The sequence below is a fragment of the Heterodontus francisci genome, chromosome 29 (genome assembly GCF_036365525.1).
Source record: "Heterodontus francisci isolate sHetFra1 chromosome 29, sHetFra1.hap1, whole genome shotgun sequence".
Taxonomy (NCBI): domain Eukaryota; kingdom Metazoa; phylum Chordata; class Chondrichthyes; order Heterodontiformes; family Heterodontidae; genus Heterodontus; species Heterodontus francisci.
The window spans coordinates 1,543,355-1,567,747 of NC_090399.1; the positions used below are offsets into that span (position 1 = coordinate 1,543,355).

General features: G+C 46.8%; 1 protein-coding gene across 1 annotated transcript in view; it reads right to left on the reverse strand.

Annotated features, from left to right (window-relative positions):
- Positions 1-24,393, reverse strand: part of LOC137345903 (uncharacterized) — a 270,894-nt gene that overhangs the window by 148,630 nt on the left and 97,871 nt on the right. The window contains exon 6 of the mRNA XM_068009144.1: positions 1,977-2,105. Within this exon, the coding sequence (XP_067865245.1) occupies positions 1,977-2,105 (129 nt within the window). The remainder of the gene's footprint in view (positions 1-1,976; positions 2,106-24,393) is intronic.

The window sequence follows — 24,393 nt, forward strand, 5'->3', positions numbered from 1 at the left end:
GCTTTTTCCCCAGAGTGGGGGATTCAATTACTGGGGGTCACGAGTTCAAAGTGAGAGGGGAAAAGTTTAGGGGGGATATGCGTGGAAAGTTCTTTACGCAGAGCTTGGTGGGTGCCTGGAACGCGTTGCCAGCGGAGGTGGTAGACGCGGGCACGATAGCGTCTTTTAAGATGTATCTAGACAGATACATGAATGGACAGGAAGCAAAGAGATACAGACCCTTAGAAAATAGGCGACATGTTTAGATAGAGGATCTGGATCGGCGCAGGCTTGGAGGGCCGAAGGGCCGGTTCCTGTGCTGTAATTTTCTTTGTTCTAGAACTCTCACCTCTGACTCAGAAGGTTGAGTTCAAGCCCCACTCCAAGAACTTGAACTCAGAAGACAGGCTGACACTGTCAGAGGAGCCGTTTTTCAGATAAGGCAAAAAACCCAGGCTCCATTTGTCTTCTTCGATGGATTTAAAAGATTCCAGGGCACCTTTCGAGAAAAAGAAGCAGGACAGTTCTCACCAGTGTCCTGAAGAATATTTATCCCTCAATCAGTATCACTCAAACACATTAACTGGTCATTTATCTCTTCGTTGTTTGTGGGACCTTCCTGTGTGCAAATTGGCTTCTGTTTTTTCTACAATTTAACAGGATTCACGATATTTCAAAGGTTCTCATAGGCGTGGGATGTCCTGAGATTGTGAAAGGCATGTTGGAAGACAAGCCTTATTGTCCTTTCTCATCCCGAATATTTGAAGTTACTTATCCATTTATTTATCTCATCCGCAGTACGTTACTGTTATTTATCCATTTATTTGTCCCTGATCCTCTGTACTTTCTTGTTATTTGTAGGTTTTTGGGTTAATAGTAGAAAGATGACATGTTATGATAACATGAGTCAAAGGCATCTTGTGTTAACCAGTACAGAAGTTAGAGGTTCTGATGAAAGGTCACAGACCTGAAACGTTAACTCTGTTTCTCTCTCCACAGACACTGCCAGACCTGAGTATTTCCAGCACTTTGTTTTTATTACAGAATTACAGCATATGTGTAAAACATCACTTTGCAGGATAAGCAACTGGTGTGGAATTAATTATTTTACTGCAGACAAGAAACACGCAGATGGGAATTGTATTACCTAATTTTAGGAGTGTATATATTTAGAAGAGAAAATAGCAAAAATTTGTATTGATAAAGCATCTTGAACCTCGGAAAACATCCCAAAGCTCTCCATGGGAACATTATCAAACAAATCTTGAGACTGAGACACATAAAGAGATATTAGGGCCAGATTACCAAAAGCATGGTCAAAGAGATAGGTTTTAAGGAGTGTTGTAGAAGGAAGAAAGAGAGGAAGGGGGCCAGAGTGTTTTTGGGAGGGAATTCTAGAACTTCAGGCCTCGGCAACTGAAGGCACGGCCACCAATGGTGGAGCGATTAAAATAGAGGATGTTCAAGAAGCCAGAAGTGAAGGAATCCAGATATCTCAGGATTAAGTAAGGTTATCACAGATACAGAAGGGCAAGTGATAAATTAGGAACCGACAGGCCAGAGAGCCCCACATCAGTGGTGGAGATGTTATTGGAAAACATCATGGACAAAAAAAACATTAATTTGGAAAGGCATGGTTAAGGAGTGGCAGCACTGATTTATTTTTAAAGACGAATGATGTCGGACTAACTTGATGAAATTCTTTGATGATGTAACAGACACAGAGAAGGTTGATCAAGGTAGTGCAGTAGATGACTTTGAGAAGACATTCGACAAAGTGTCACACAGGAGATTTAGCTAGAAGACAAAGTTCATGGAATTCAGGAGAAAGTGATGGTATGGATGTGAAATTGGCTCAGGGACAGGAAGTAGAGGGTGGTAGTGGATGGATGTTTTGCAGTGGTGCTCCCCAAGGATCAGCTTTGCGTACATTGCTCTTTTCAATTTTTATGAATGAACTCGGGCGTAGGGAGCAGTAATGTAAAGTTTAAACTTACGCTTATTTAGCAAAAACGAACTTATGTCTTCCCTCCTAGGACGGAGGAAAAGGAAGACAATATAGCCGGTCATTCCGAACAGCAGGCAAAACACAATTCCCGAGACAGCTCTGTACCCAATTAAAAAATCTGAGAAAGGATGAAAGAAAGACACAATGAAAGAAAAAGTGTACAACTGTATATTTATTCAATATATTCTCAAATATTTTCGTATCTCAGGTTACATTCAATGCTCCCACAGTCCCAGCAAAGCAATGTTTTCTGAGACAGTGCAGTTCGGAATGCAGCACCCAATCCTCACCCTGTGTCCCCTCTGAGTGTAACTCCTTCGTGAAAACACTGAATTCACCCCCGCCGATCAGATTTACTTCTTAAACATCATGTATTTTGGATATTATATAACTTCCATAATATATTAAAAATATTTAGAAGGTTTCTAATTTTTACTTATCGCATATTTATTCTACTTCAAGTTAATTGTATCTTTCTTGTGTTCATTCATGTAATCCTTATCATTATACAACAAGTCCCCAAGGATATAATAAAAGCAAAATACTGCAGATGCTGGAAATCTGAAATAAAAACACAAATGCTGGAAATACTCAGCAGTTCTGGCAGCATCTATGGAGAGAGAAGCAGAGTTCACGTTTCAGGTCAGTGACGCTTCTTCAGAACTGACAAATAGTAGTTCTGATGAAGGTCACTGACCTGAAACGTTAACTTTGCTTCTCTCTCCACAGAAGCTGCCAGACCTGCTGAGTATTTCCAGAATTTCCTGTTTTTATTTACGTCTGCAAGGAGGATTTGTGCACAGGCAGTTATGAAGCTAAGTTGCAGAAAGACAAAGATTGTCAAGAGACTAAAAATATTAATCATGATTATTTTCATCCAGTGTCACACAGCCATGTCCCAAAGGCCCAAAAACACCTGAAATACATCCAGTGTCACACAGCAATGTCCCAAAGGCCCAGAAACACCTGAAATACATCCAGTGTCACACAGCAATGTCCCAAAGGCCCAGAAACACCTGAAATACATCCAGTGTCACACAGCAATGTCCCAAAGGCCCAGAAACACCTGAAATACATCCAGTGTCACACAGCAATGTCCCAAAGGCCCAGAAACACCTGAAATACATCCAGTGTCACACAGCAATGTCCCAAAGGCCCAAAAACACCTGAAATACATCCAGTGTCACACAGCAATGTCCCAAAGGCCCAGAAACACCTGAAATACATCCAGTGTCACACAGCAATGTCCCAAAGGCCCAGAAACACCTGAAATACATCCAGTGTCACACATGCAATGTCCCAAAGGCCCAGAAACACCTGAAATACATCCAGTGTCACACAGCAATGTCCCAAAGGCCCAGAAACACCTGAAATACATCCAGTGTCACACAGCAATGTCCCAAAGGCCCAAAAACACCTGAAATACATCCAGTGTCACACAGCAATGTCCCAAAGGCCCAGAAACACCTGAAATACATCCAGTGTCACACAGCAATGTCCCAAAGGCCCAGAAACACCTGAAATACATCCAGTGTCACACAGCAATGTCCCAAAGGCCCAGAAACACCTGAAATACATCCAGTGTCACACAGCAATGTCCCAAAGGCCCAGAAACACCTGAAATACATCCAGTGTCACACAGCAATGTCCCAAAGGCCCAAAAACACCTGAAATACATCCAGTGTCACACAGCAATGTCCCAAAGGCCCAGAAACACCTGAAATACATCCAGGGTCACACAGCAATGTCCCAAAGGCCCAGAAACACCTGAAATACATCCAGTGTCACACAGCAATGTCCCAATGGCCCAGAAACACCTGAAATACATCCAGTGTCACACAGCAATGTCCCCAAGGCCCAGAAACACCTGAAATACATCCAGTGTCACACAGCAATGTCCCAAAGGCCCAGAAACACCTGAAATACATCCAGTGTCACACAGCAATGTCCCCAAGGCCCAGAAACACCTGAAATACATCATGTCACACAGCACTGTCCCAAAGGCCCAGAAACACCAGAAATACATCCAGTGTCACACAGCAATGTCCCAAAGGCCCAGAAACACCTGAAATACCTCCAGTGTCACACAGCAATGTCCCAAAGGCCCAGAAACACCTGAAATACATCCAGTGTCACACAGCAATGTCCCAAAGGCCCAGAAACACCTGAAATACATCCAGTGTCACACAGCAATGTCCCAAAGGCCCAGAAACACCTGAAATACATCCAGTGTCACACAGCCATGTCCCAAAGGCCCAGAAACACCTGAAATACATCCAGTGTCACACAGCAATGTCACAATATCTCAGCAACACCTGAAATCGCCGGGGGCGTTCAGCATGGGGTGGGGGCCAGCACTGGGGGAGGTCTGGATCCACCAAGCTGAGGTAGTGGCTCAGTGGAATACAGTCATGAGGGAGTTGCCTTGGGAGTCCTCAACATTGACTCCAGACCCAATGAAGTCTCATGGCATCAGGTCAAACATGGATAAGGAACCCTCCTGCTGATTACCACCTACTGTCTGCCAACCCCTCTCCCCCAACCACACCAGCACCCTCGGCTGATGAATCAGTATTCCTCCATGTTGAACAACTGGAGGAAGCACTGAGGGTGGCAAGGGCACAGAATGTACTTTGGTTGAGGGACTTCAATGTCCATCACCAAGAGTGGCACGGTAGCACCACTACTGACTGAGCTGGCTGAGTATTAAAGGACATAGCTGCACGACTGGGTCTGCGGCAGGTGGTAGGGGAACCAAAAATTGGTAAAAATATACTTGATCTTGTCCTCACCAATCTGCCTACCGCAGATGCATCTGTCCAGGACAGTATTGGTAGGAGTGACCAATGCACAGTCCTTGTGGAGACAAAGTCCTGGCTTTGGAGAGGGTACAGAAGAGGTTTACCAGGATGTTGCCTGGTCTGGAGGGCATTAGCTATGAGGAGAGGTTGGATAAACTCGGGTTGTTTTCACTGGAACGACGGAGGTGCAGGGGCGACATGATAGAGGTTTACAAAGTTATGAGTGGCATGGACAGAGTGGATAGTCAGAAGCTTTTTCCCAGGGGGAAGAGTCAGTTACTAGGGAACATAGGTTTAAGGTGCGAGGGGCAAAGTTGAGAGGGGATGTGCGAGACAAGTTCTTAACACAGAGGGTGGTGAGTGCCTGGAACTTGCTGCCGGGGGAGGTGGTGGAAGCAGGTACGATAGCGACATTTAAGAGGCATCTTGACAAATACATGAATAGGATGGGAATAGAGGGATACGGTCCCCGGATGTGCAGAAGGTTTCAGTTTAGACAGGCATCAAGATCGGCGCAGGCTTGGAGGGCCGAATGGCCTGTTCCTATGCTGTACTGTTCTTGTTCTTTGTTCACATTGAGGATACCCTCCATTGTGTTTTGTGGCACTATCACAGTGCTAAATGGGATAGATTTTGAACAGATCTAGCAATGCAAAATGGGGCATCCATGTTGAGGACCAGGCCATCAGCAGCAGCAGAATTGTATTCAACCATAATCTGTAACCTGGTGTATCCCCCACTCTACCATTACCAGCAAGCTAGGGGATCAACCCTGGTTCAATGCAGAATGCAGGAGGGCATGCCAGGAGCAGCACCAGGGATACATCAAAATGAGGCGTCAACCTGGTAAACTACAACCCAGGACTACTTGCATGCCAAGCAGCGGAAACAGCATGCAACAGACAGAGCTAAACAATCCCACAAGCAACGGACCAGATCTAAGCTCTGCAGTCATGCTACATCCAGGCGTGAATGGTGGTGGACAATTAAACACCGAACAGAAGGAGACTCCTCAAATATTCCCATCCTCAATGATGCAGGAGCCCAGCAAATCAGTGCAAAAGACAAGGCTGAAGCATTTGCAACAATCTTCAGCCAGAAGTGCCGAGCTGATGATCCATCTCGGCCTCCTCATGAAGTCCCCAGCATCACAGATACAAGACTTCAGCCAATTCGATTCACTCCATGTGTTCTCAAGAAATGGCTGAAGGTACTAAATACTGCAAAGGCTATGATCCCTGACAGCATTCCGGCAAGTAATGAAGGCTTATGTTCCAGAACTAGCCGCACCCTTAATCAAGCTATTCCAGTATAGCTACAACACGAGCATCTACACAACAATGTGAAAACTTGCCCAGGTATGTCCTGTCCACAAAAAACAGCACTAATCCAATCTGGCCAATTATTGCCCCCCTCCCCATCAGTCTACTCTCAATCTTCAGCAGAGTAATGAAAGGTGTCGTCGACAGTGCTATTAAGCGGCACTTACAATGCAATAACCTGCTAACCGATGCTCAGTTTGATGACCGGCAGGGCTGGTCCTTGACGCACAGCATTAATTTTCACGTTGGCTGACAACCCCCAGATCTACCTCACCACAACCTCTCTCGACTCCTCCTCTGTTGATAAATTATGTTACGAACGAGCCAGGAGGAGCGCACTGTTAATTCAGCCCCGCTTCTCCATGGGTGACAGCATATCATAGAGTCATAGAGTTATACAGCACAGAAACAGGCCCTTCTGCCCATCGTGTCTGTGCCGGCCATCAAGCACCTAACTATTCTAATCCCTTTTTCCAGCACTTGGCCCGTAGCCTTGTATGCTATGGCGTTTCAAGTGTTCATCTAAATACGTCTTAAATGTTGTGAGGGTTCCTGCCTCCACCATCCCTTCAGGCAGTGTGTTCCAGATTCCAACCACCCACTGGGTGAAAAGTTCTTTCCTCAAATCCCCCCTAAACATCCTGCCCCTTACCTTAAATTTCTGCCCCCTGGTTATTGACACCTCCGCTAAGGGAAAATGCCTTTTCCTATCTACCCTATCAATGCCCCTCATAACGTTGCATACCTCAACCATGTCCCCCTTCATCCTTCTCTGTTCTAAGGAAAACAACTCGAGCCTTTTCACTCTCTCTTCATAGCTGAAATGCTCCAGCCCAGACAACATTCTGGTGAATCTCCTCTGCACCCTCTCCAGTGCAATCACATCCTTCCTATAGTGTGGTGCCCAGAACTGTACACAGTACTCCAGCTGTGGCCTAACTAGTGTTTTATACAGTTCCATCATAACCTCCCTGCTCTTATATTCTATGCTTTGGCTGATAAAGGCAAGGATCCTATATGCTTTCCTAACCACCTTATCTACCTGTGCTGCTGCCTTCAGTGATCTATGGACAAGTACACCAAGGTCCCTCTGACCTTCTGTACTTCCTCAGGTCCTACCATCCTTTGTATATTCCCTTGCCTTGTTAGTCCTCCCAAAATGCATCACCTCACACTTCTCAGGATTAAATTCCATTTGCAACAGCTCTGCCCATCTTACCAGCCCATCTATATCATCCTGTAATCTAAGGCTTTGCTCCTCACTATTTGCTACACCATCAATTTTCCTGTCATCTGCGAACTTACTGATCATACCTCCTATATTGACGTCCAAATCATTAATGTACACTACAAACAAGGGTCCCAGCACCGATCCCTGTGGTACACCACCGGTCACAGAGCCTGTAATTACCTGGTTTATCCCTGCTACACTTCTTGAATAATGGTACCACATTCGCTGTCCTCCAGTCCTCTGGTACCTCTCCCGTGGCCAGAGAGGATTTGAAAATTTGTGTTAAAGCCCCTGCTATCACCTTCCTTGCCTCACATAACAGCCTGGGATACATCTCATCTGGGCCTGGAGATTTATCCACTTTTAAGCCCGCTAAAACAGCTAATACTTCCTCCCTTTCAATGCTAATATGTTCAGGTTTATCGCAATCTCCTCCCTGATCTCTACACCTACATCGTCGTTCTCCACAGTGCAAACAGATGAAAAGTAATCATTTAAAACCTCATCTATGCCCTCCAGCTCCACACACAGACTGACACTTTGGTCCCTAATGGGCTCTACTCTTTCCCTGGTTATCCTCCTTCCCTTAATATAATATAAAACGCTGTAGGATTTTCCTTCATCTTGCCTGCCAATGTTTTTTTCATTGCTCTCATTTTCTTCGCTCTCCCAATTACTTTTCTATACTGCTCTAATGCCTCCGCTGTTTTCAGGACTCCGAATCTGCCATAAGCCTCCTTTTTTTTCCTGATACAATCCTCTGTATCCCTTGACATCCAGGGTTCCCTGCACTTGATGGTCCTACCCTTCACCTTAAGTGAAGGGTACATGTTGGCTCTAAACTCTAACTATTTCCTCTTTGAATGACTCCCACTTGTGTGATGTACTTTCCTACAAGTAGCTGCTCCCAGTCCACTTTGGCCAGATCCTGTTTCTTCATATTGAAATCGGCCTTCCCCCAATTCAGTACCTTTATTTCTGGTCCATCTTTGTCCTTTTCCATAAATCCCTTAAATCTTAGAGTTATGGTCACTATTCCCAAAATGCTCCCCCACTGATACTTCTACCACGTGTCCAGCTTCATTCCCTAGGATTAGGTCCAGTACTGCCCCTTCTCTTGTAGGACTTTCTACATACTGTCTCAAAAAGCTCTCCTGTATGCATTTTAAGAATTCCTCCTCCTTTAAGCCTTTTGCACTAAGACTATCCCAGTTGATATTAGGTAAGTTGAAATCCCCTACTATTATTACTCTATTATTTTTACACCTCTCTGAGATTTAGAACATAGAACAGCACAGCACAGCACAGGCCCTTCGGCCCACGATGTTGTGCCGAACCTTTAACCTACTCTAAGATCAAACTACCTACATACCCTTCATTCGACTATCATCCATACACCTATCCAAGAGTCGCTTAAATGTCCCTAATGTATCTGCTTCTACTACCACCACTGGCAGTGCATTCCACGCACTCACCACTCTCTGTGTAAATAACCTACCTCTGACATCTCCCCGAAACCTTCCTCCAATCACCTAAAAATTATGCCCCCTGGTGATAGCCCTTTCGCCCTGGGAAAATGTCTCTGGCTATCCACTCTATCTATGCCTCTCATCATCCTGTACACCTCTATCAAGTCACCTCTCATCCTTCTTCGCTCCAATGAGAAAAGCCCCAGCTCCCTCAACCTTTCTCCATCAGACATGCCCTCCAGTTCAGGCAGCATCCTGGTAAATCTCCTCTGCACCCTCTCGAAAGCTTCCACATCCTTCCTATAATGAGGCGACCAGAACTGAACACAATATTCCAAGTGTGGTCTAACCAGGGCTTGATAGAGCTGCAGCATAACCTTGCGGCTCTTAAACTCAATCCCCCTGTTAATGAAAGCCAACATACCATACGCCTTCTTAACAACCCTATCAACTTGGGTGGCAACTTTGAGTGATCTATGGACATGGACCCCAAGATCCCTCTGTTCCTCCACACTGCCAAGAATCCTGTCTTTAAGCCTGTATTCTGCATTCAAATTTGACCTTCCAAAATGAATCACTTCACACTTTTCCAGGTTGAACTCCATCTGCCACTTCTCAGCCCAGCTCTGCATCCTGTCAATGTCCCGTTGCAACCTACAACAGCCTTCCACACTATCCACAACTCCAGCAACCTTCGTGTCATCGGCAAACTTGCTAACCCAGCCTTCCACTTCCTCATCCAAGTCATTTAGAAAAATCACAAATAGCAGAGGTCCCAGAACAGATCCCTGCGGAACACCACTGGTCACCGAACTCCATGCTGAATACTTTCCATCTACTACCACCCTCTGTCTTCTATGGGCCAGCCAATTCTGTATCCAGACAGCCAAATTTCCCTGTATCCCATGCCTCCTTACTTTCTGAATGAGCCTACCATGGGGAACCTTATCAAACGCCTTGCTAAAATCCATATACACCACATCCACTGCTCTTCCTTCATCAATGTGTTTTGTCACATCCTCAAAGAATTCAATAAGGCTTGTGAGGCATGACCTGTCCCTCACAAAGCCATGCTGACTGTCTCTAATCAAACCATGCTTTTCCAAATAATCATAAATCCTGTCTCTCAGAATCCTCTCCAATAATTTGCCCACCACCGACCTAAGACTGACTGATCTGTAATTCCCAGGGTTATCCCTATTCCCTTTCTTGAACAAGGGAATAACATTTGCCACCCTCCAATCATCTGGTACTACTCCAGTCGACAGTGAGGACGCAAAGATCTTCGCCAAAGGTGCACCAATCTCTTCCCTCGCTTCCCGTAATATCCTTGGGTATATCCCGTCTGGCCCCGGGGACTTATCTATCCTCATGTCTTTCAAAATTTCCAGCACATCCTCCTTCTTAACATCAACCTGTTCGAGCATATCAGCCTGTTTCACGCTGTCCTCACAAACGACAAGGTCCCTCTCACTAGTGAATACTGAAGCAAAGTATTCATTAAGGACCTCCCCTACCTCCTCCGACTCCAGGCACAAGTTCCCTCCACTATCCCTGATCGGCCCTACCCTCACTCTGGCCATCCTCTTGTTCCTCACCCAAGTGTAGAACGCCTTGGGATTTTCCTTAATCTTACCCGCCAAGACTTTTTCATGTCCCCTTCTAGCTCTCCTAAGTCCATTCTTCAGTTCCTTCCTGGCTACCTTGTAACCCTCTAGAGCCCTGTCTGATCCTTGCTTCCTCAACCTTAAGTAAGTTTCCTTCTTCCTCTTGACTAGCTGTTCCACATCTCTTGTCATCCAAGGTGCCTTCACCCTACCATCCCTTCCTTGCCTCATCGGGACAAACCTATCCAAAAGTCGCAGCAAGTGCTCCCAAGACAACCTCCACATTTCTGTCGTGCATTTCCCTGAGAACATCTGTTCCCAATTTAAGCTCCCCAGTTCCTGCCTAATAGCATTGTAATTCCCCCTCCCCCAATTAAATATTTTCCCATCCCGTCTGCTCCTGTCCCTCTCCATGACTATAGTAAAGGTCAGGGAGTTGTGATCACTATCACCATTTGCCTACATATTTGCTCCTCTATCTCTCCCTGACTGTTTGGAGGCCTGTAGTCCACTCCAAGCCAAGTGATTGCCCCTTTTTGTTCTTAAGTTCTACCCACATGGCCTCGTTTGAGGAACCGTCTAAGATATCATCCCTCCTTACTGACTCCTTGATCAGCAGTTCAATACCACCTCCTCTTTTATCCCCTCCCCTATCATGCCTGAAGATTCTCTTTGGCCTCCTTGTTTCGCGAGACAATGGGTAAGCGCCCAGAGGTGCTCAGTGGTTTGTGAAGCAGCGCCTGGAGTGGCCAGAAAGGCCAATTCTCGAGTGACGGGCTCTTCCACAGGTGCTGCAGATAAAATTGGTTGTCGGGGCTGTTACACAGTTGGCTCTCTACTTGCGCTTCTGTCTTTTTTCCTGCAACTGCTAAGTCTCTTCGACTCGCCACACTTTAGCCCCGCCTTTATGACTGCCTGCCAGCTCTGGCGATCACTGGCAACTGACTCCCACGACTTGTGGTCCATGTCACAGGAATTCGTGTCGCGTTTGCAGACGTCTTTAAAGCGGAGACATGGACGGCCGGTGGGTCTGATACCAGTGGCGAGCTCGCTGTACAATGTGCCTTTGGGGATCCTGCCATCTTCCATGCGGCTCACATGGCCAAGCCATCTCAAGCGCCGCTGGCTCAGTAGGGTGTATATGCTGGGGATGTTGGCTGTCTCGAGGACTTCTGCGTTGGAGATACGGTCCTGTCACCTAATGCCAAGTATTCTCTGGAGGCAGCGAAGATGTTGAGACGTCGCTCTTGGCTGACATACGCTGTCCAGGCCTCGCTGCCATAGAGCAAGATACTGAGGACACAGGCTTGATACACGCGGACTTTTGTGTTCCGTGTCAGTGCGCCATTTTCCCACACTCTCTTGGCCAGTCTGGAAATAGCAGTGGAAGCCTTTCCCATGCGCTTGTTTATTTCTGCATCGAGAGACAGGTTACTGGTGATAGTTGAGCCTAGCTAGGTGAACTCTTGAGCCACTTCCAGAGTGTGGTCGCCAATATTGATGGATGGAGCATTTCTGACGCCCTGTCCCATGATGTTCGTTTTCTTGAGGCTGATGGTGAGGCCAAATTCATTGCAGGCAGCCGCAAACCTGTCGATGAGACTGTGCAGACACTCTTCTGTGAGATGTTAATGCAGCATCGTCAGCAAAGAGGAGTTCCCTGATGAGGACTTTCCGTACTTTGGTCTTCGCTCTTAGACGGGCGAGGTTGAACAACCTGCCCCCTGATCTTGTGTGGAGGAAAATTCCTTCTTCTGAACACTTGAACGCATGTGAGAGCAGCAGGGAGACGATGATCCCAAACAGGGTAGGTGAAAGAACACAGCCCTGGTTCACGCCACTCAGGATAGGAAAGGGGTCTGATGAGACGTCGCTATGCTGAATTGTGCCTTTCATATTGTCATGGAATGAGGTGATTATACTTAGTAGCTTTGGTGGGCATCCAATCTTTGCTAGTAGTCTGAGGAGACCACGTCTGCTGACGAGGTCAAAGCCTTTGGTGAGATCTATGAAAGCAATGTAGAGGGGCATCTGTTGTTTGCGGCATTTGTTGTTCGCGGCATTTCTCCTGTAGCTGGCGAAGGGAGAACAGCATGTCAATGGTGGATCTCTCTGCTCGAAAGCCGCACTGTGCCTCAGGGTAGACACGCTCAGTCAGCTTCTGGAGTCTATTTAAAACGACTCGAGCAAAGACTTTCTCACTATGCTGAGCAGGGAGATTCCATGGTAATTGTTGCAGTCACTGCGGTCACCCTTGTTCTTATAGAGGGTGATGATATTGGCATCGCGCATGTCCTGTGGTACTGCTCCCTCATCCCAGCATAGACAAAGCAGTTCATGGAGTGCTGACAGTATAGCAGGCTTGGCATTCTTGATTATTTCAGGGGTAATGCCGTCCTTTCCAGGGGCCTTTCCACTGGCTAGAGAATCAATGGCATCACTGAGTTCCTTGAAATATTGAGTTGCCAGTCCTGCCCCTCCCTCAGCCATGTCTCTACGACAGCAATAATATCATAATCCCATGCGCTAATCAATGACCTCAATTCATCTGCCTTACTCGTCAGACTCCTTGCATTCAAGTAAATGCAATCGAGCCTTGCATTTTTCATTTGTGTTTTTACAGGTCTATATTTGCTCTGCCTTCCAGATTGACTCAGTTTCTCTTCTATATTTAGCTGTGCCTCACCCCCTACTGTACCTCCACTCTGTACCCCATCCCCCTGCCAAATTAGTTGATACCCCGCCCCACCCCAACAGAACTAGCAAACCTCCCAGCAAGGATGTTGGTCTTATTCCAGTTCAGGTGTAACCCATCCAACTTGTACAGGTCCCACCTTTGCCACAAACAGACCCAGTGATCCAGGAACCAAAAGCCCTCCCTCCTGCACCATCTCTTCAGCCACGAATTCATCTGCTCTATCCTCCCATTCCTATACGCACTCGCACGTGGCGCCGGGAGTAATCCAGAGATTACAATCTTTGGGGTCCTGCTTTTTAATTTGATACCTAGCTCCCTAATTCTTGTTGCAGGACCTCATCCCTCTTTCTCCCTATGTTGTTGGTACCAATATAGACCACGACCTCTGACTGCTCACCCTCCCCCTTCAGAATGTCCCGCTGCCACTCCGTGACATCCTTGACCCTAGCACCAGGGAGGCAACATACCATCCTGGAATCTCGTTTGTGGCCACAGAAACGCCTATCTGCACCCCTTACGACAGAATCCCCTGTCACTATAGCTCTTCCATCCCTTTTCCTCCCCTGCTGTGCAGCAGAGCCCTCAGTGGTGTCATGAACTTGACTGTTGCTGCTTTCCTCTGGGAAGTCACAACCACCCCAACCATCCCCCCCCCCACCCCGCCCCCAACAGTATCCAAAGCGGTATATCTGTTTGAGAGGGGGATGGCCACAGGGGACTCCTGCACTACCTGCCTGCGCCTACTACTCCGCCTGGTGGTCACCCATCCCTTTTCTGCCTGTGCAGCCATTACCTGTGGTGTGACCACCTCACTAAATGTGCTTTCCACGATGTGCTCAGCAACGCGGATACTCCACAGTGACTCCACCTACAGCTCCTGCTCTCTAATGTGGGTAGCCAGTAGCTGTAGATGGATACACTTCCTGCACACTGGAAGCGTCCCTGATTTCCCACATAATGCAGATGGAGCATATCATGGGGCTGAGCTCTCCTGCCATGACTTACCCTTAGAATAATTAGTTACTCCCTGAATTAAAAAATACTAATTCCACTAGGGGCCTTGTTCTACCCACTACAATCTAAAGCCCTTCATAAGTTACACTGAATTAAAAAAAAACACAAGTAGTACGCACCTTATCACCAGAGGTTTTTCTCAACAAAAAACTTTCCCCTTTTTTTAAGCTATTTAAATGCACGAACAGCTGCTACTCACCCAACCAATCACCTTGCAGATTTCCTGTGATGTTACTGAGTTTTATTTCTAGTCTCAGCGCGCACCAAGAGAAAGAGCAGGTCCGCCAGCCACCGCCACTCCTGTCTTCAGGTAAGTGAGGGCCTCGAGCCCCGTGCTCTCTATTACAGCTCCCACTCGGGATCAGCTTCCGCCTAGGTCCGCCAGTCACTCCTGTCTTCAGGTAAGTGAGGGCCTCGAGCCCCGTGCTCTCTATTACAGCTCCCACTCGGGATCAGCTTCCGCCCAGGTCCGCCAGTCACTCCTGTCTTCAGGTAAGTGAGGGCCTCGAGCCCCATGCTCTCTATTACAGCTCCCACTCGGGATCAGCTTCCGCCCAGGTCCGCCAGTCACTCCTGTCTTCAGGTAAGTGAGGGCCTCGAGCCCCGTGCTCTCTATTACAGCTCCCACTCGGGATCAGCTTCCGCCCAGGTCCGCCAGTCACTCCTGTCTTCAGGTAAGTGAGGGCCTCGAGCCCCATGCTCTCTTTTAACTTCCGACTCCATCCCTCTTCCTGGCAACATTCTAAGACTAAGCCAGTCTGTTCGCAACCTTGGTGTCATCCTGAGGTGAGCTTCTGGCCTCATATTCATGCTATCACTAAGCCTGCCTATTTCTCCTTTCATAATGTCAGCCAACTTTGCCCCAGTCTCAGCTCACGTGTTGCTGAAACCTTCATTCATGACTTCATTCCGGCTCGACTTGATTATTCCAACCGGCTGGTCTCCCACATTCTACCCTCTGTAAACTTGAAGTCATCCAAAACTCTGCTGCCTGCTTCTGAACTCGTACCAAGTTCTGTGCCCCTATCACCCCTGTGCCCGCCGACCTGTATTGACTCCTGGTCAAGCAGCGTCTTGATTTAAAATTTTTCATCCTTATTTTCAAATCCCTCCATGGTCTTGCCCTTCTCTATCTCTGTAATCTCCACAAGCCCCACACCCTCCCAGATATCTGCGCTCCTTTAATTCTGGCCTCTTGTGCATTCCTGAATTTAATCGCTCCACCATTGGTGCTTTCAGCTGCCGAGGCCCCAAGCTCTGGCATTCCCTTCCTGCACCCCTCACCTCGCTTTCCTCCTTGAAGAAACTCCATGAATCCCATCTCTCTGGCCAGGTTTTTGGTCCGCTGACCTCATATCTCCTGTTATGGCTCAATGTCATATTTTGTTTTATAATGCTCCAGGGAAGCGCCTGCGTGCATTTTATGATAAAGGCGCTATTAGGGACTGATAATAAATGCTTTCCTAACCAGCAACGCCAGATCCCATGAACAAATAAAAAAAATACAAGTTGTGGCTGTTGGAGGTCAATCTTCTCAACCCCAAGACATTGCTGCAGGAGTTCCTCAGGGTAGTGGCCGAGATCAAACCATCTTCAGCTGCTTCATCAATGACCTTCCTTCAATCATAAGGTCAGAAGTGGGGATGTTCGCAGATGATTGCACAATGTTCAGCACCGTTTGTGACTCCTTCAGATACTGAAGCAGTCCGTGTAGAAATGCAGCAAGACCTGACAGCATTCAGGTTTGGGCTGATAAGTGGCAAGTAACATTCACGCCACACAAGTGCCAGGCAAACACCATTGGCAGTACCATTCCTGAGTCCCCCAACCATCAATACCCTGGGTGTTACCACTGACCAGAAACAGAACTGGATGAGCCACATAAATACCGTGGCTGGAAGAGCAAGTCAGAGGCTAGGAATCCGGCGGCGAATAACTCACCTCCTGACTCCCCAAAGCATGTCCACCATCTACGAGGCACAAGTCAGGAGTGTGATGGAATACTCTCCACTTGCCTGGATGGGTGCAGCTCCAACAACACTCAAGAAACTCAACACCATCTAGGACAAAGCAGCCCGCTTGATTGGCACCCCATCCACCACCTTCAACATTCACTCCCTCCACCACCGACGCACAGTGGCAGCAGTGTGTACCATCTACAAGATGCACTGCAGCAATGCACCAAGGCTCCTTAGACAGCACCTTCCAAACCTGCCTCCTCTACCAACTAGAAGGATAAGGGCAGCAGTTGCATGGGAACATCACCACCTGCAAGTTCCATGAATAGGAATAGGATGGGAATAGAGGGATACGGGCCCCGGAGGTGCAGAAGGTGTTAGTTTAGGCAGGCATCAAGATCGGCGCAGGCTTGGAGGGCCGAATGGCCTGTTCCTGTGCTGTACTGTTCCTTGTTCTTTGTTCCCCTCCAAGTCACACCCCATCCTGACTTGGAACTATATCACCTTCCTTCACTGTCGCTGGGTCAAAATCCTGGAACTCTCTTCCTATTAGCACTGTGGGTGTACATACCCAACATGGACTGCAGCGGTTCAAGAAGGCAGCTCACCACCATCTTCTCAAGGGCAATTGGGGATGGACAATAAATGCTGACCTTGCTAGCAACACCCACATCCCATGAACGAATAAAAAACATTCAGCAAATATTGAACTTGCCACTAAGTCAGGTCCAGGCTGGTGAGATCAACAGTGCTCCTGACTGATTAATTCCATATATTTCATTGGAGATCTGCCCAGGACCAGCCCCAATCTCCAGTGACAAAGGGTTCCAGGGACATGGTGTCTGCTCCTGAACCTTGACTTGGACTTCACTCCTGGCCCCAAGCCTGGACTCTGCTCCTCACCTCTGACTTTTATTTTATTTATATGTTTGTGGGTTGTGGACGCTGCTGGCTAGGCCAGCATTTATTGTCCATCCCTGCTTGCCCTTGAGAAGGTGGTGGTGAGCTGCCTTCTTGAACCACTGCAGTCCATGTGGGGTAGGTACACCACCAGTGCTGTTAGGAAGGGAGTTCCAGGATTTTGACCCAGCAACAGTGAAAGAACGGTGATATAGTTCCAAGTTAGGGTTGTGTGTGGATTGGAGGTGAACTTGTCAGTGATGATGTTCCCATGTGACTGCTGCCCTTGTCCTTCTAGGTGGTAGAGGTAGTGGGTTTGGAAGGTGCTGTCGAAGGAGCCTTGGTGAGTTGTTGCAGTACATCTTGTAGATGGTACACACTGCTGCCACTAAGCGTTGATGGTGGAGGGAGTGAACGTTGAAGGTGGCGAATGAGGTGCCAATCAAGCGGACTGCTTTGTCCTGGATGGTGTCGAGCTTCGTGAGTGTTGTTGGAGCTGCACCCATCCAGGCAAGTGGAGAGTATTCCATCACACTCCTGACTTGTGCCATGTAGATGGTGGACAGGTTTTGGGGAGTCAGGAGGTGAGTTACTTACTGCAGAATTCCCAGCCTTTAACTGCTCTTGTAGCCGCTGTATTTCTGTGGCTGGTCCAGCTCAGTTTCAAAGAACAAAGAACAGTACAGCACAGGAACAGGTCATTCGGCCCTCCAAGCCTGCGCAGATCATGATGCCTGTCTAAACTAAAACCTTCTGCACTTCCGGGGACTGTATCCCTCTATATTCCCATCCTATTCATGTATTTGTCAAGATGCCTCTTAAACGTCTCTATGGTACCTGCTTCCACCACCTCCCCCGGCAGCAAGTTCCAGGCACTCACCACCTTCTGTGTAAAAAACATCCCCTCTAAACTTTGCCCCTCACACCTTAAACCTATGTCCCCCAGGAGCTGACTCTTCTACCCTGGAAAAAAGCCTCTGACTATCCACTCTGTCCATGCCACTCATAACTTTGTAAACCTCTATCATGTTGCCCCTCCACCTCCGTCGTTCCAGTGAAAACAATCCGAGTTTCTCCAACCTCTCCTCATAGCTAATGACCTCCAGACCAGGCAACATCCTGGTAAACCTCTTCTGTACCCTCTCCAAAGCCTCCACGTCCTTCTGGTAGTGTGGCAACCAGAATTGCACGCAATATTCCAGTGTGGCCTAACTAAAGTTCTGTACAGCTGCAGCATGACTTGCCAATTTTTATACTCTTTGCCCCAACCGATGAAGGCAAGCATGCCGTATGCCTTCTTGACTACCTTATCCACCTGCGTTGCCACTTTCAGTGACCTGTGGACCTGTACGCCCAGATCTCTCTGCCTGTCAATACTCCTAAGGGTTCTGCCATTTACTGTATACTTCCCACCTGTATTAGATCTTTCAAAATGCATTACCTCACATTTGTCTGGATTAAACTCCATCTGCCATTTCTGCGCCCAAGTCTCCAACCGATCTATATCCTGCTGTATCCTCTGACAATCCTCTTCACTATCCGCAACTCCACCAACCTTTGTGTCGTCCGCAAACTTACTAATCAGACCAGTTACATTTTCCTCCAAATCATTTATATATAATACAAACAGCAAAGGTCCCAGCACTGATCACTGCGGAACACCACGAGTCACAGACCTCCATTCAGAAAAGCACCCTTCCACTACTACCCTCTGACTTCTACGACCAAGCCAGTTCTGTATCCATCTTGCCAGCTCACCTCTGATCCCGTGTGACTTCACCTTTTGTACCAGTCTGCCATGAGGGACCTTGTCAAAGGCTTTACTAAAGTCCATATAGACAACATCCACTGCCCTTCCTTCATCAATCATCTTCATCAGTTTCTGGTCAATGGTAACCTCTAGGATGTTGATAGTGGGGGATTCAGTGATGGTAATGCCATTGAAAATCAAGGGGAGATGGTTAGATTCTCTCTCGTTTGAGATGGTCATTATCTGACAAATATGTGGCACGAATGTTACTTGCCACTTATCAGCCCAAGCCTGGATGCTGACCAGGTCTTGCTGCATATGGACAGGGGCTGCTTCAGTATCTGAGGAGTATCCGTAGGAATGTATCCCAGGCTGTTAAGAGAACTTATGGAGGAAACAGCGGAGGCTCTGACCATCATTTTCCAATTCTCTCTTGCTCCAGGCATGGTGCAGGAGGATTGGAAGAATGCTAACATTGTACCATTGTTTAAAAAGGGAAAAAAAGGGATAGACTAAGTAATTATAGGACAGTCAGCCTAACCTCAGAAGAGGGCAAATTATTGGAAAACATTCTGAGGGACGGTATAAATCATTTAGAAAGGCACAGATTAATCAAAGACAGTCAGCATGGAATTATTCAGGGAAGGTGGTATCTGACTAACTTGACTGAATTTTTTGAGGAGCTAACGAGGAGGTTCATTGAGAATTGTGTGCTTTATGTAAACTATATGAATTTTAGGAAGGCTTTTGACAAACTCCCAGACTGGCAGATTGATCAGACATTTAAAAGCTCATGGGATCAAAGGCAAGTGGAAAGTTGGATCCAAAATTGGCTCAAAGACAGAAAACAAAAGGCAATGGTTGATGGGTGTTTTTGTGGCTGTTTGCAGTGAGGTTCCACAGGGCTCAGTACAGGGTCTCTTGCTGTTCAAGGTACATATCAATGATTTAGACTTCAACGAGGGGACATGATTCAGAAGTTTGCAGATGATATGACAATTGGCCGTGTGGTTGATAGTCAGGAAGAAAGCTGTAGACTGCAGGAAGATATCAACGGACAGATCAGGTGGGCAGAAAAGCGACATAAGGAATTCAATCAAGAGAATGGATGAGGCACTTCAGTTACATGGATAGACTGGAGAAGTTGGGACTGTTCTCCTTCGAGAAGAGAAGGCTGAGAGGAGATTTGATGGAGGAATTCAAAATCATGAAGGGTCTGAACGGAGTAGCTGGGGAGAAACTGTTTCCATTGGCAGAAAGGTTGAAAACCTGAGGACACCAATTTAAGGTGAATGGGAAAAGGTCGCGAGGAAAAACATTTTATGCAGCAAGTGGTGAGGATCTGGAATGCACTGCCTGAGAGTGTGGTGGAAGCTTTCAAAACAGAAAAAAATTGCAGGGATATGGGAAAAAGCAGGGAAGTGGGACTGACTGAACTGCTCTTGCAGAGAGCTGGCACAGAAATGACTGGCAGAATGGCCTCCTCTAAGTGTGAGGTAATGCAGTTGGAGAGGGCAAACAAGGCAAGGGAATACACAATACACAAGCCACACAAGTGCCAGGCAATGACTATTTCCAACAATAGAGAATCTAACCATCTCCCCTTGACATTCAATGGCATTACCATCGCTGAATCCCCCACTATCAACATCCTGGGGGTTACCATTGAAAAGAAACGTAACTGAACCAGCCACATAAATACTGTGGCTACAAGAGCAGGCCAGAAGCTGGGAATCCTATGAGGAGTAACCCACCTCCTGTCTCCCCAATGCCTGTCCACCATCTGCAAGGCACAAGTCAGAAGTGTGATGGAAGACTCTCCACTTGCCTGGATGGGTGCGGCTCCAACAACACAAGAAGCTCGACACCATCCAGGACAGAGCAGCCCGCTTGATTGGGACCCCATTCAACACCTTGAACATTCACTCCCTCCACGACTGACGTACAGTGGCAGCAGTGTGCACCATCTACAAGATGCACTGCAGCAACGCACCAAGGCTCCTTCGACAGCACCTTCCAAACCTGCAACCTCTACCATCTAGAAGTACAGGAGCAGCAGGTGCATGGGAACACCACCACCTGCAAGTTCCCCTCCAAGCCACACACACCATCCTGACTTGGAACTATATCGCCATTCCTTCACCGTTGCTGGGTCAAAATCCTGGAACTCCCTTCCTAACAGCACTGAGGATGTACCTACACTGCAAGGACTGCAACGTTTCAAGGCGGCGACAATTATGGATGGGCAATAAAAGTGGATAAAGAAGGAAGTAAAGAAATAAGTGTTTGGATACGGAGCAGTGTAGAGGAACAGAGGGTCCCTGAAGTGTATGTCTGCAGATTCCTGAAGGTAGCAGGACAGGTAGATAAGGTGGTCAAGTAGGCATATAGCATGCTTTCCTTTATTGGCTGTGGCATGGAGTACAAGAGCAAGGAGGTTATGCTAGAACTGTATAAAACACTAGTTAGGCCACAGCTAAAGTACTGTGTCCAGTTCCAGTCACTGCATTACAGGAAGGATGTGATTGCACTCGAGAAGGTATAGAGGAGATTTATGAGGATGTTGCCAGGAATGGAGAATTTTAACTATGAGAAAAGATTGGACAGGTTAGGGCTGTTTTCCTTGGAACAGAGGAGGCTGAGGGGAGATTTAATTGAGGTGTATAAAATTATGAGAAGCCTAGACAGAATGAATAGGAAGGCCCTATATCCGTTAGCAAAGAGGCCAATAATAAGGGGTCAGACATTTAAAGTAATTGATGGAAAGATTACAATGGGCCAAGTGGCCTCTTTCTGTGCCATAAACTTTCTTTGACTCAATGATTTCTATGATTAGAGGGGAGTTGAGGAGAAATCTTTTAAGAACATAATAAGACCAGGAGTAAACCATTCGGCCCCTCAAGCCTGCTTCACCATTCAATACGATCATGACTGATCTCCTGCCTCAACTCCACTTTCTCACCCATTCCTCATATCCCTTGATTCCCTGAGAGCGCAAAAATCTGTCTATCCCAGCCTTAAGTACAGCATCCACAACACTTTCGGGTGGAGAATTCCAAAGATTCACAAACCTTTGAGTGAAGAAGTTTATCCTCATATAAGTCCTAAATGATCGGCCACTTATCCTGAGATGGTGCCCCCGTGTTCTAGATGCCCCAGGCAGTGGATACAATTTCTCAGTGTCTAGCCTATTAAACACCTTCAGAATCTTGTATGTTTCATTGAGATCACCTCTCATTCTTCGAAATTCCAGAGAATACAGACCCAATTTACTCAGCCTCTCATCATAGGACAACGCCCTCATTCCAGGGACCAATCTAGTGAACCTTCGCTGTACTGCCTCCAATACAAGTATATCCTTCCTTAGATATGAAAACTAAAACTGCACACAGTATTCTAGGTGTGGTCTCACCAAATGCCTGTACAATTGTAGCAAAACTTCTTTATTCTTGTAGTCCAATACCCTTGCAATAAAGGCTTACATGCCATTAGCCTTCCTAATTGCTTGCTGTACCTGCATGCTAACCTTTTTGCGTTCCTTGGACGAGTGCACCCAAGTCCCACTGAACATCAATGTGTACAAGTTTCATGCCTTTTAAAAAATATTCTTCTCTTCTATTCTTACCACCAAAGTAAATAATCACACACTGCCCCACTTTATACTCCATCTGCCACCTTGTTGCCCACTCACGTAACCTGTTGATATCTCTTTGCAGCCTCTTTGTGTCATCCTCGTAGCTTGCTTTCCCACCTAGCTTTGTCTCATCAGAAAACTTAAATACATTACTCTCTGTCTCTTTGTCTAAGTTATTAAAATAGATTGTTAATAGCTGAGGCCCCAGCACTGATCCTTGCGGCACTCCACTAGTTAGTCTGCCATCTTGAAAATGCCCCATTTATCCCAATTCTTTGCTTCCTGTCTGTTACCCAGTCCTCTATCCATTCTAATATATTAACCCCAACTCCATGAGCTCTTACTTTGTGCTTTAACCTTTTGTGTGGCACCTTCTCAAATACCTTTTGGAAATCCAAGTGTACTACATCTACTGATTCCCCTTTACCTACCCTACTAGTTACATCCTCAAAAAACTCTTATACATTTGTCAAACACGATTTCTCTTTCATAAAACCATGTTGGCTTTGCCTGATTATACTATCACATGGGAAGGTGATGTATTGCGGTTGCAGTATGTGGGAGCTTATGGACATCAGTGTGATTCACAGCAGCCATGTCTGCAGCTTGAGGAGCTTCAGCTCAGAGTCAGTGAGCTGGAGGCCGAGCTACAGACACTGCGATGCATCAGGGAGGGGGAAAATTGGTTGGACATTTTGTTCCAGAAGGCAGTCACACCACAGAGAATAGGGTCTTCTGATTTGGTCAGGGACAGGAGGATGTGGCTGCGAGGAATGCAGGTAAGAGGATCGAGAAGGCAAAAGTGGATGAGGCTCAGCCCTTGCAATTGCCCAACAGTTTTGAGGTTCTTTCAGCTTCTATGGATGAGAGCGAGGGCTGCAGGATGGATGAGCAAACTGACCATGGCACAGGAAGCTATTCAAGAGGGGGGAGTAAATCGTGGTAGTAGGGGACAGTATAGTTAGGGGGATTGACACAGTTCTCTGCAGCCAGGAGAGAAAGTCCAGAAGGCTGTGTTGCCTGCCCGGTGCCGGGGTTCAGGACATCTGGCCAGGGCTGTAGAGGAACCTGCAGTGGGAGGGGGAGGATCCAGCTGTCGTGTTCCATGTAGGTACAAATGACACAGATAGGACTAGGAAAGAGGCTCTGCATAGAGAGTATGAGCAACTAGGGGCTAAATTAAAAAGCAGAATTTCAAAGGTAATAACCTCTGGATTAATACCGGAGCCACGAGCAAATTGGAGTAGGGTAATTGAGATCAGAGAGTTGAATGCGTGGCTCAAAGATTGGTATGGAAGAAATGGGTTTCAATTCATGGGGTACTGGCACTTGTACAGGGGAAAGTGAAATCTGCACCGTTGGGACGGTCTTCACCTGAACTGTGCTGTGACCAGTGTCCTGGCAAGTCGTATAACTAGGGCAGTAGAGAGGGCTTTAAACTAAACAGGGGGTGCGAGGGATCAAGTGAGAGAAGATGTGATAAATCAGAGTTAGAGGACAAGGCAAAAGAACAAAGTAGCAATAAGGGAAATAATCATCAGAGCGTGACAGGAAGGGACAATATGTACAAAATTAAGAGTGTGCAAGCAGGTAAGACTAGAGGTTGCGTAAATAGTACAAAGACAGAATTAAAAGTTCTGTATTTGATTGCATATAGCATTCGTAAGAAAGCTAGTGAATTGATAGCTCATATAGAAATCAATATGTATGATCTGATAACCATTACAGAGAAATGGCCACAAGATGATAAAAGCAGGGACCTGAAGGTTCAAGGGTATATGAGATTTCGGAAGGACAGGAAGCTAGGAAATGGTGGAGGGATAGCTTTGTTAATTAAGGATGACATTAGTACTGTAGAGAGAGGTGACCTTAGTTCTAAAAATCAAGATGTAGAATCAGTTTGGGTAGAGATAAGAAATAGTAAAGGTAGGAAGTCACTTGTGGAAGTAGTTTATAGGAAAACAAATTTCACCCAGAGGGTGATTGGAGTCTGGTACACACTACCTGAAGAGGTGGTAGAGG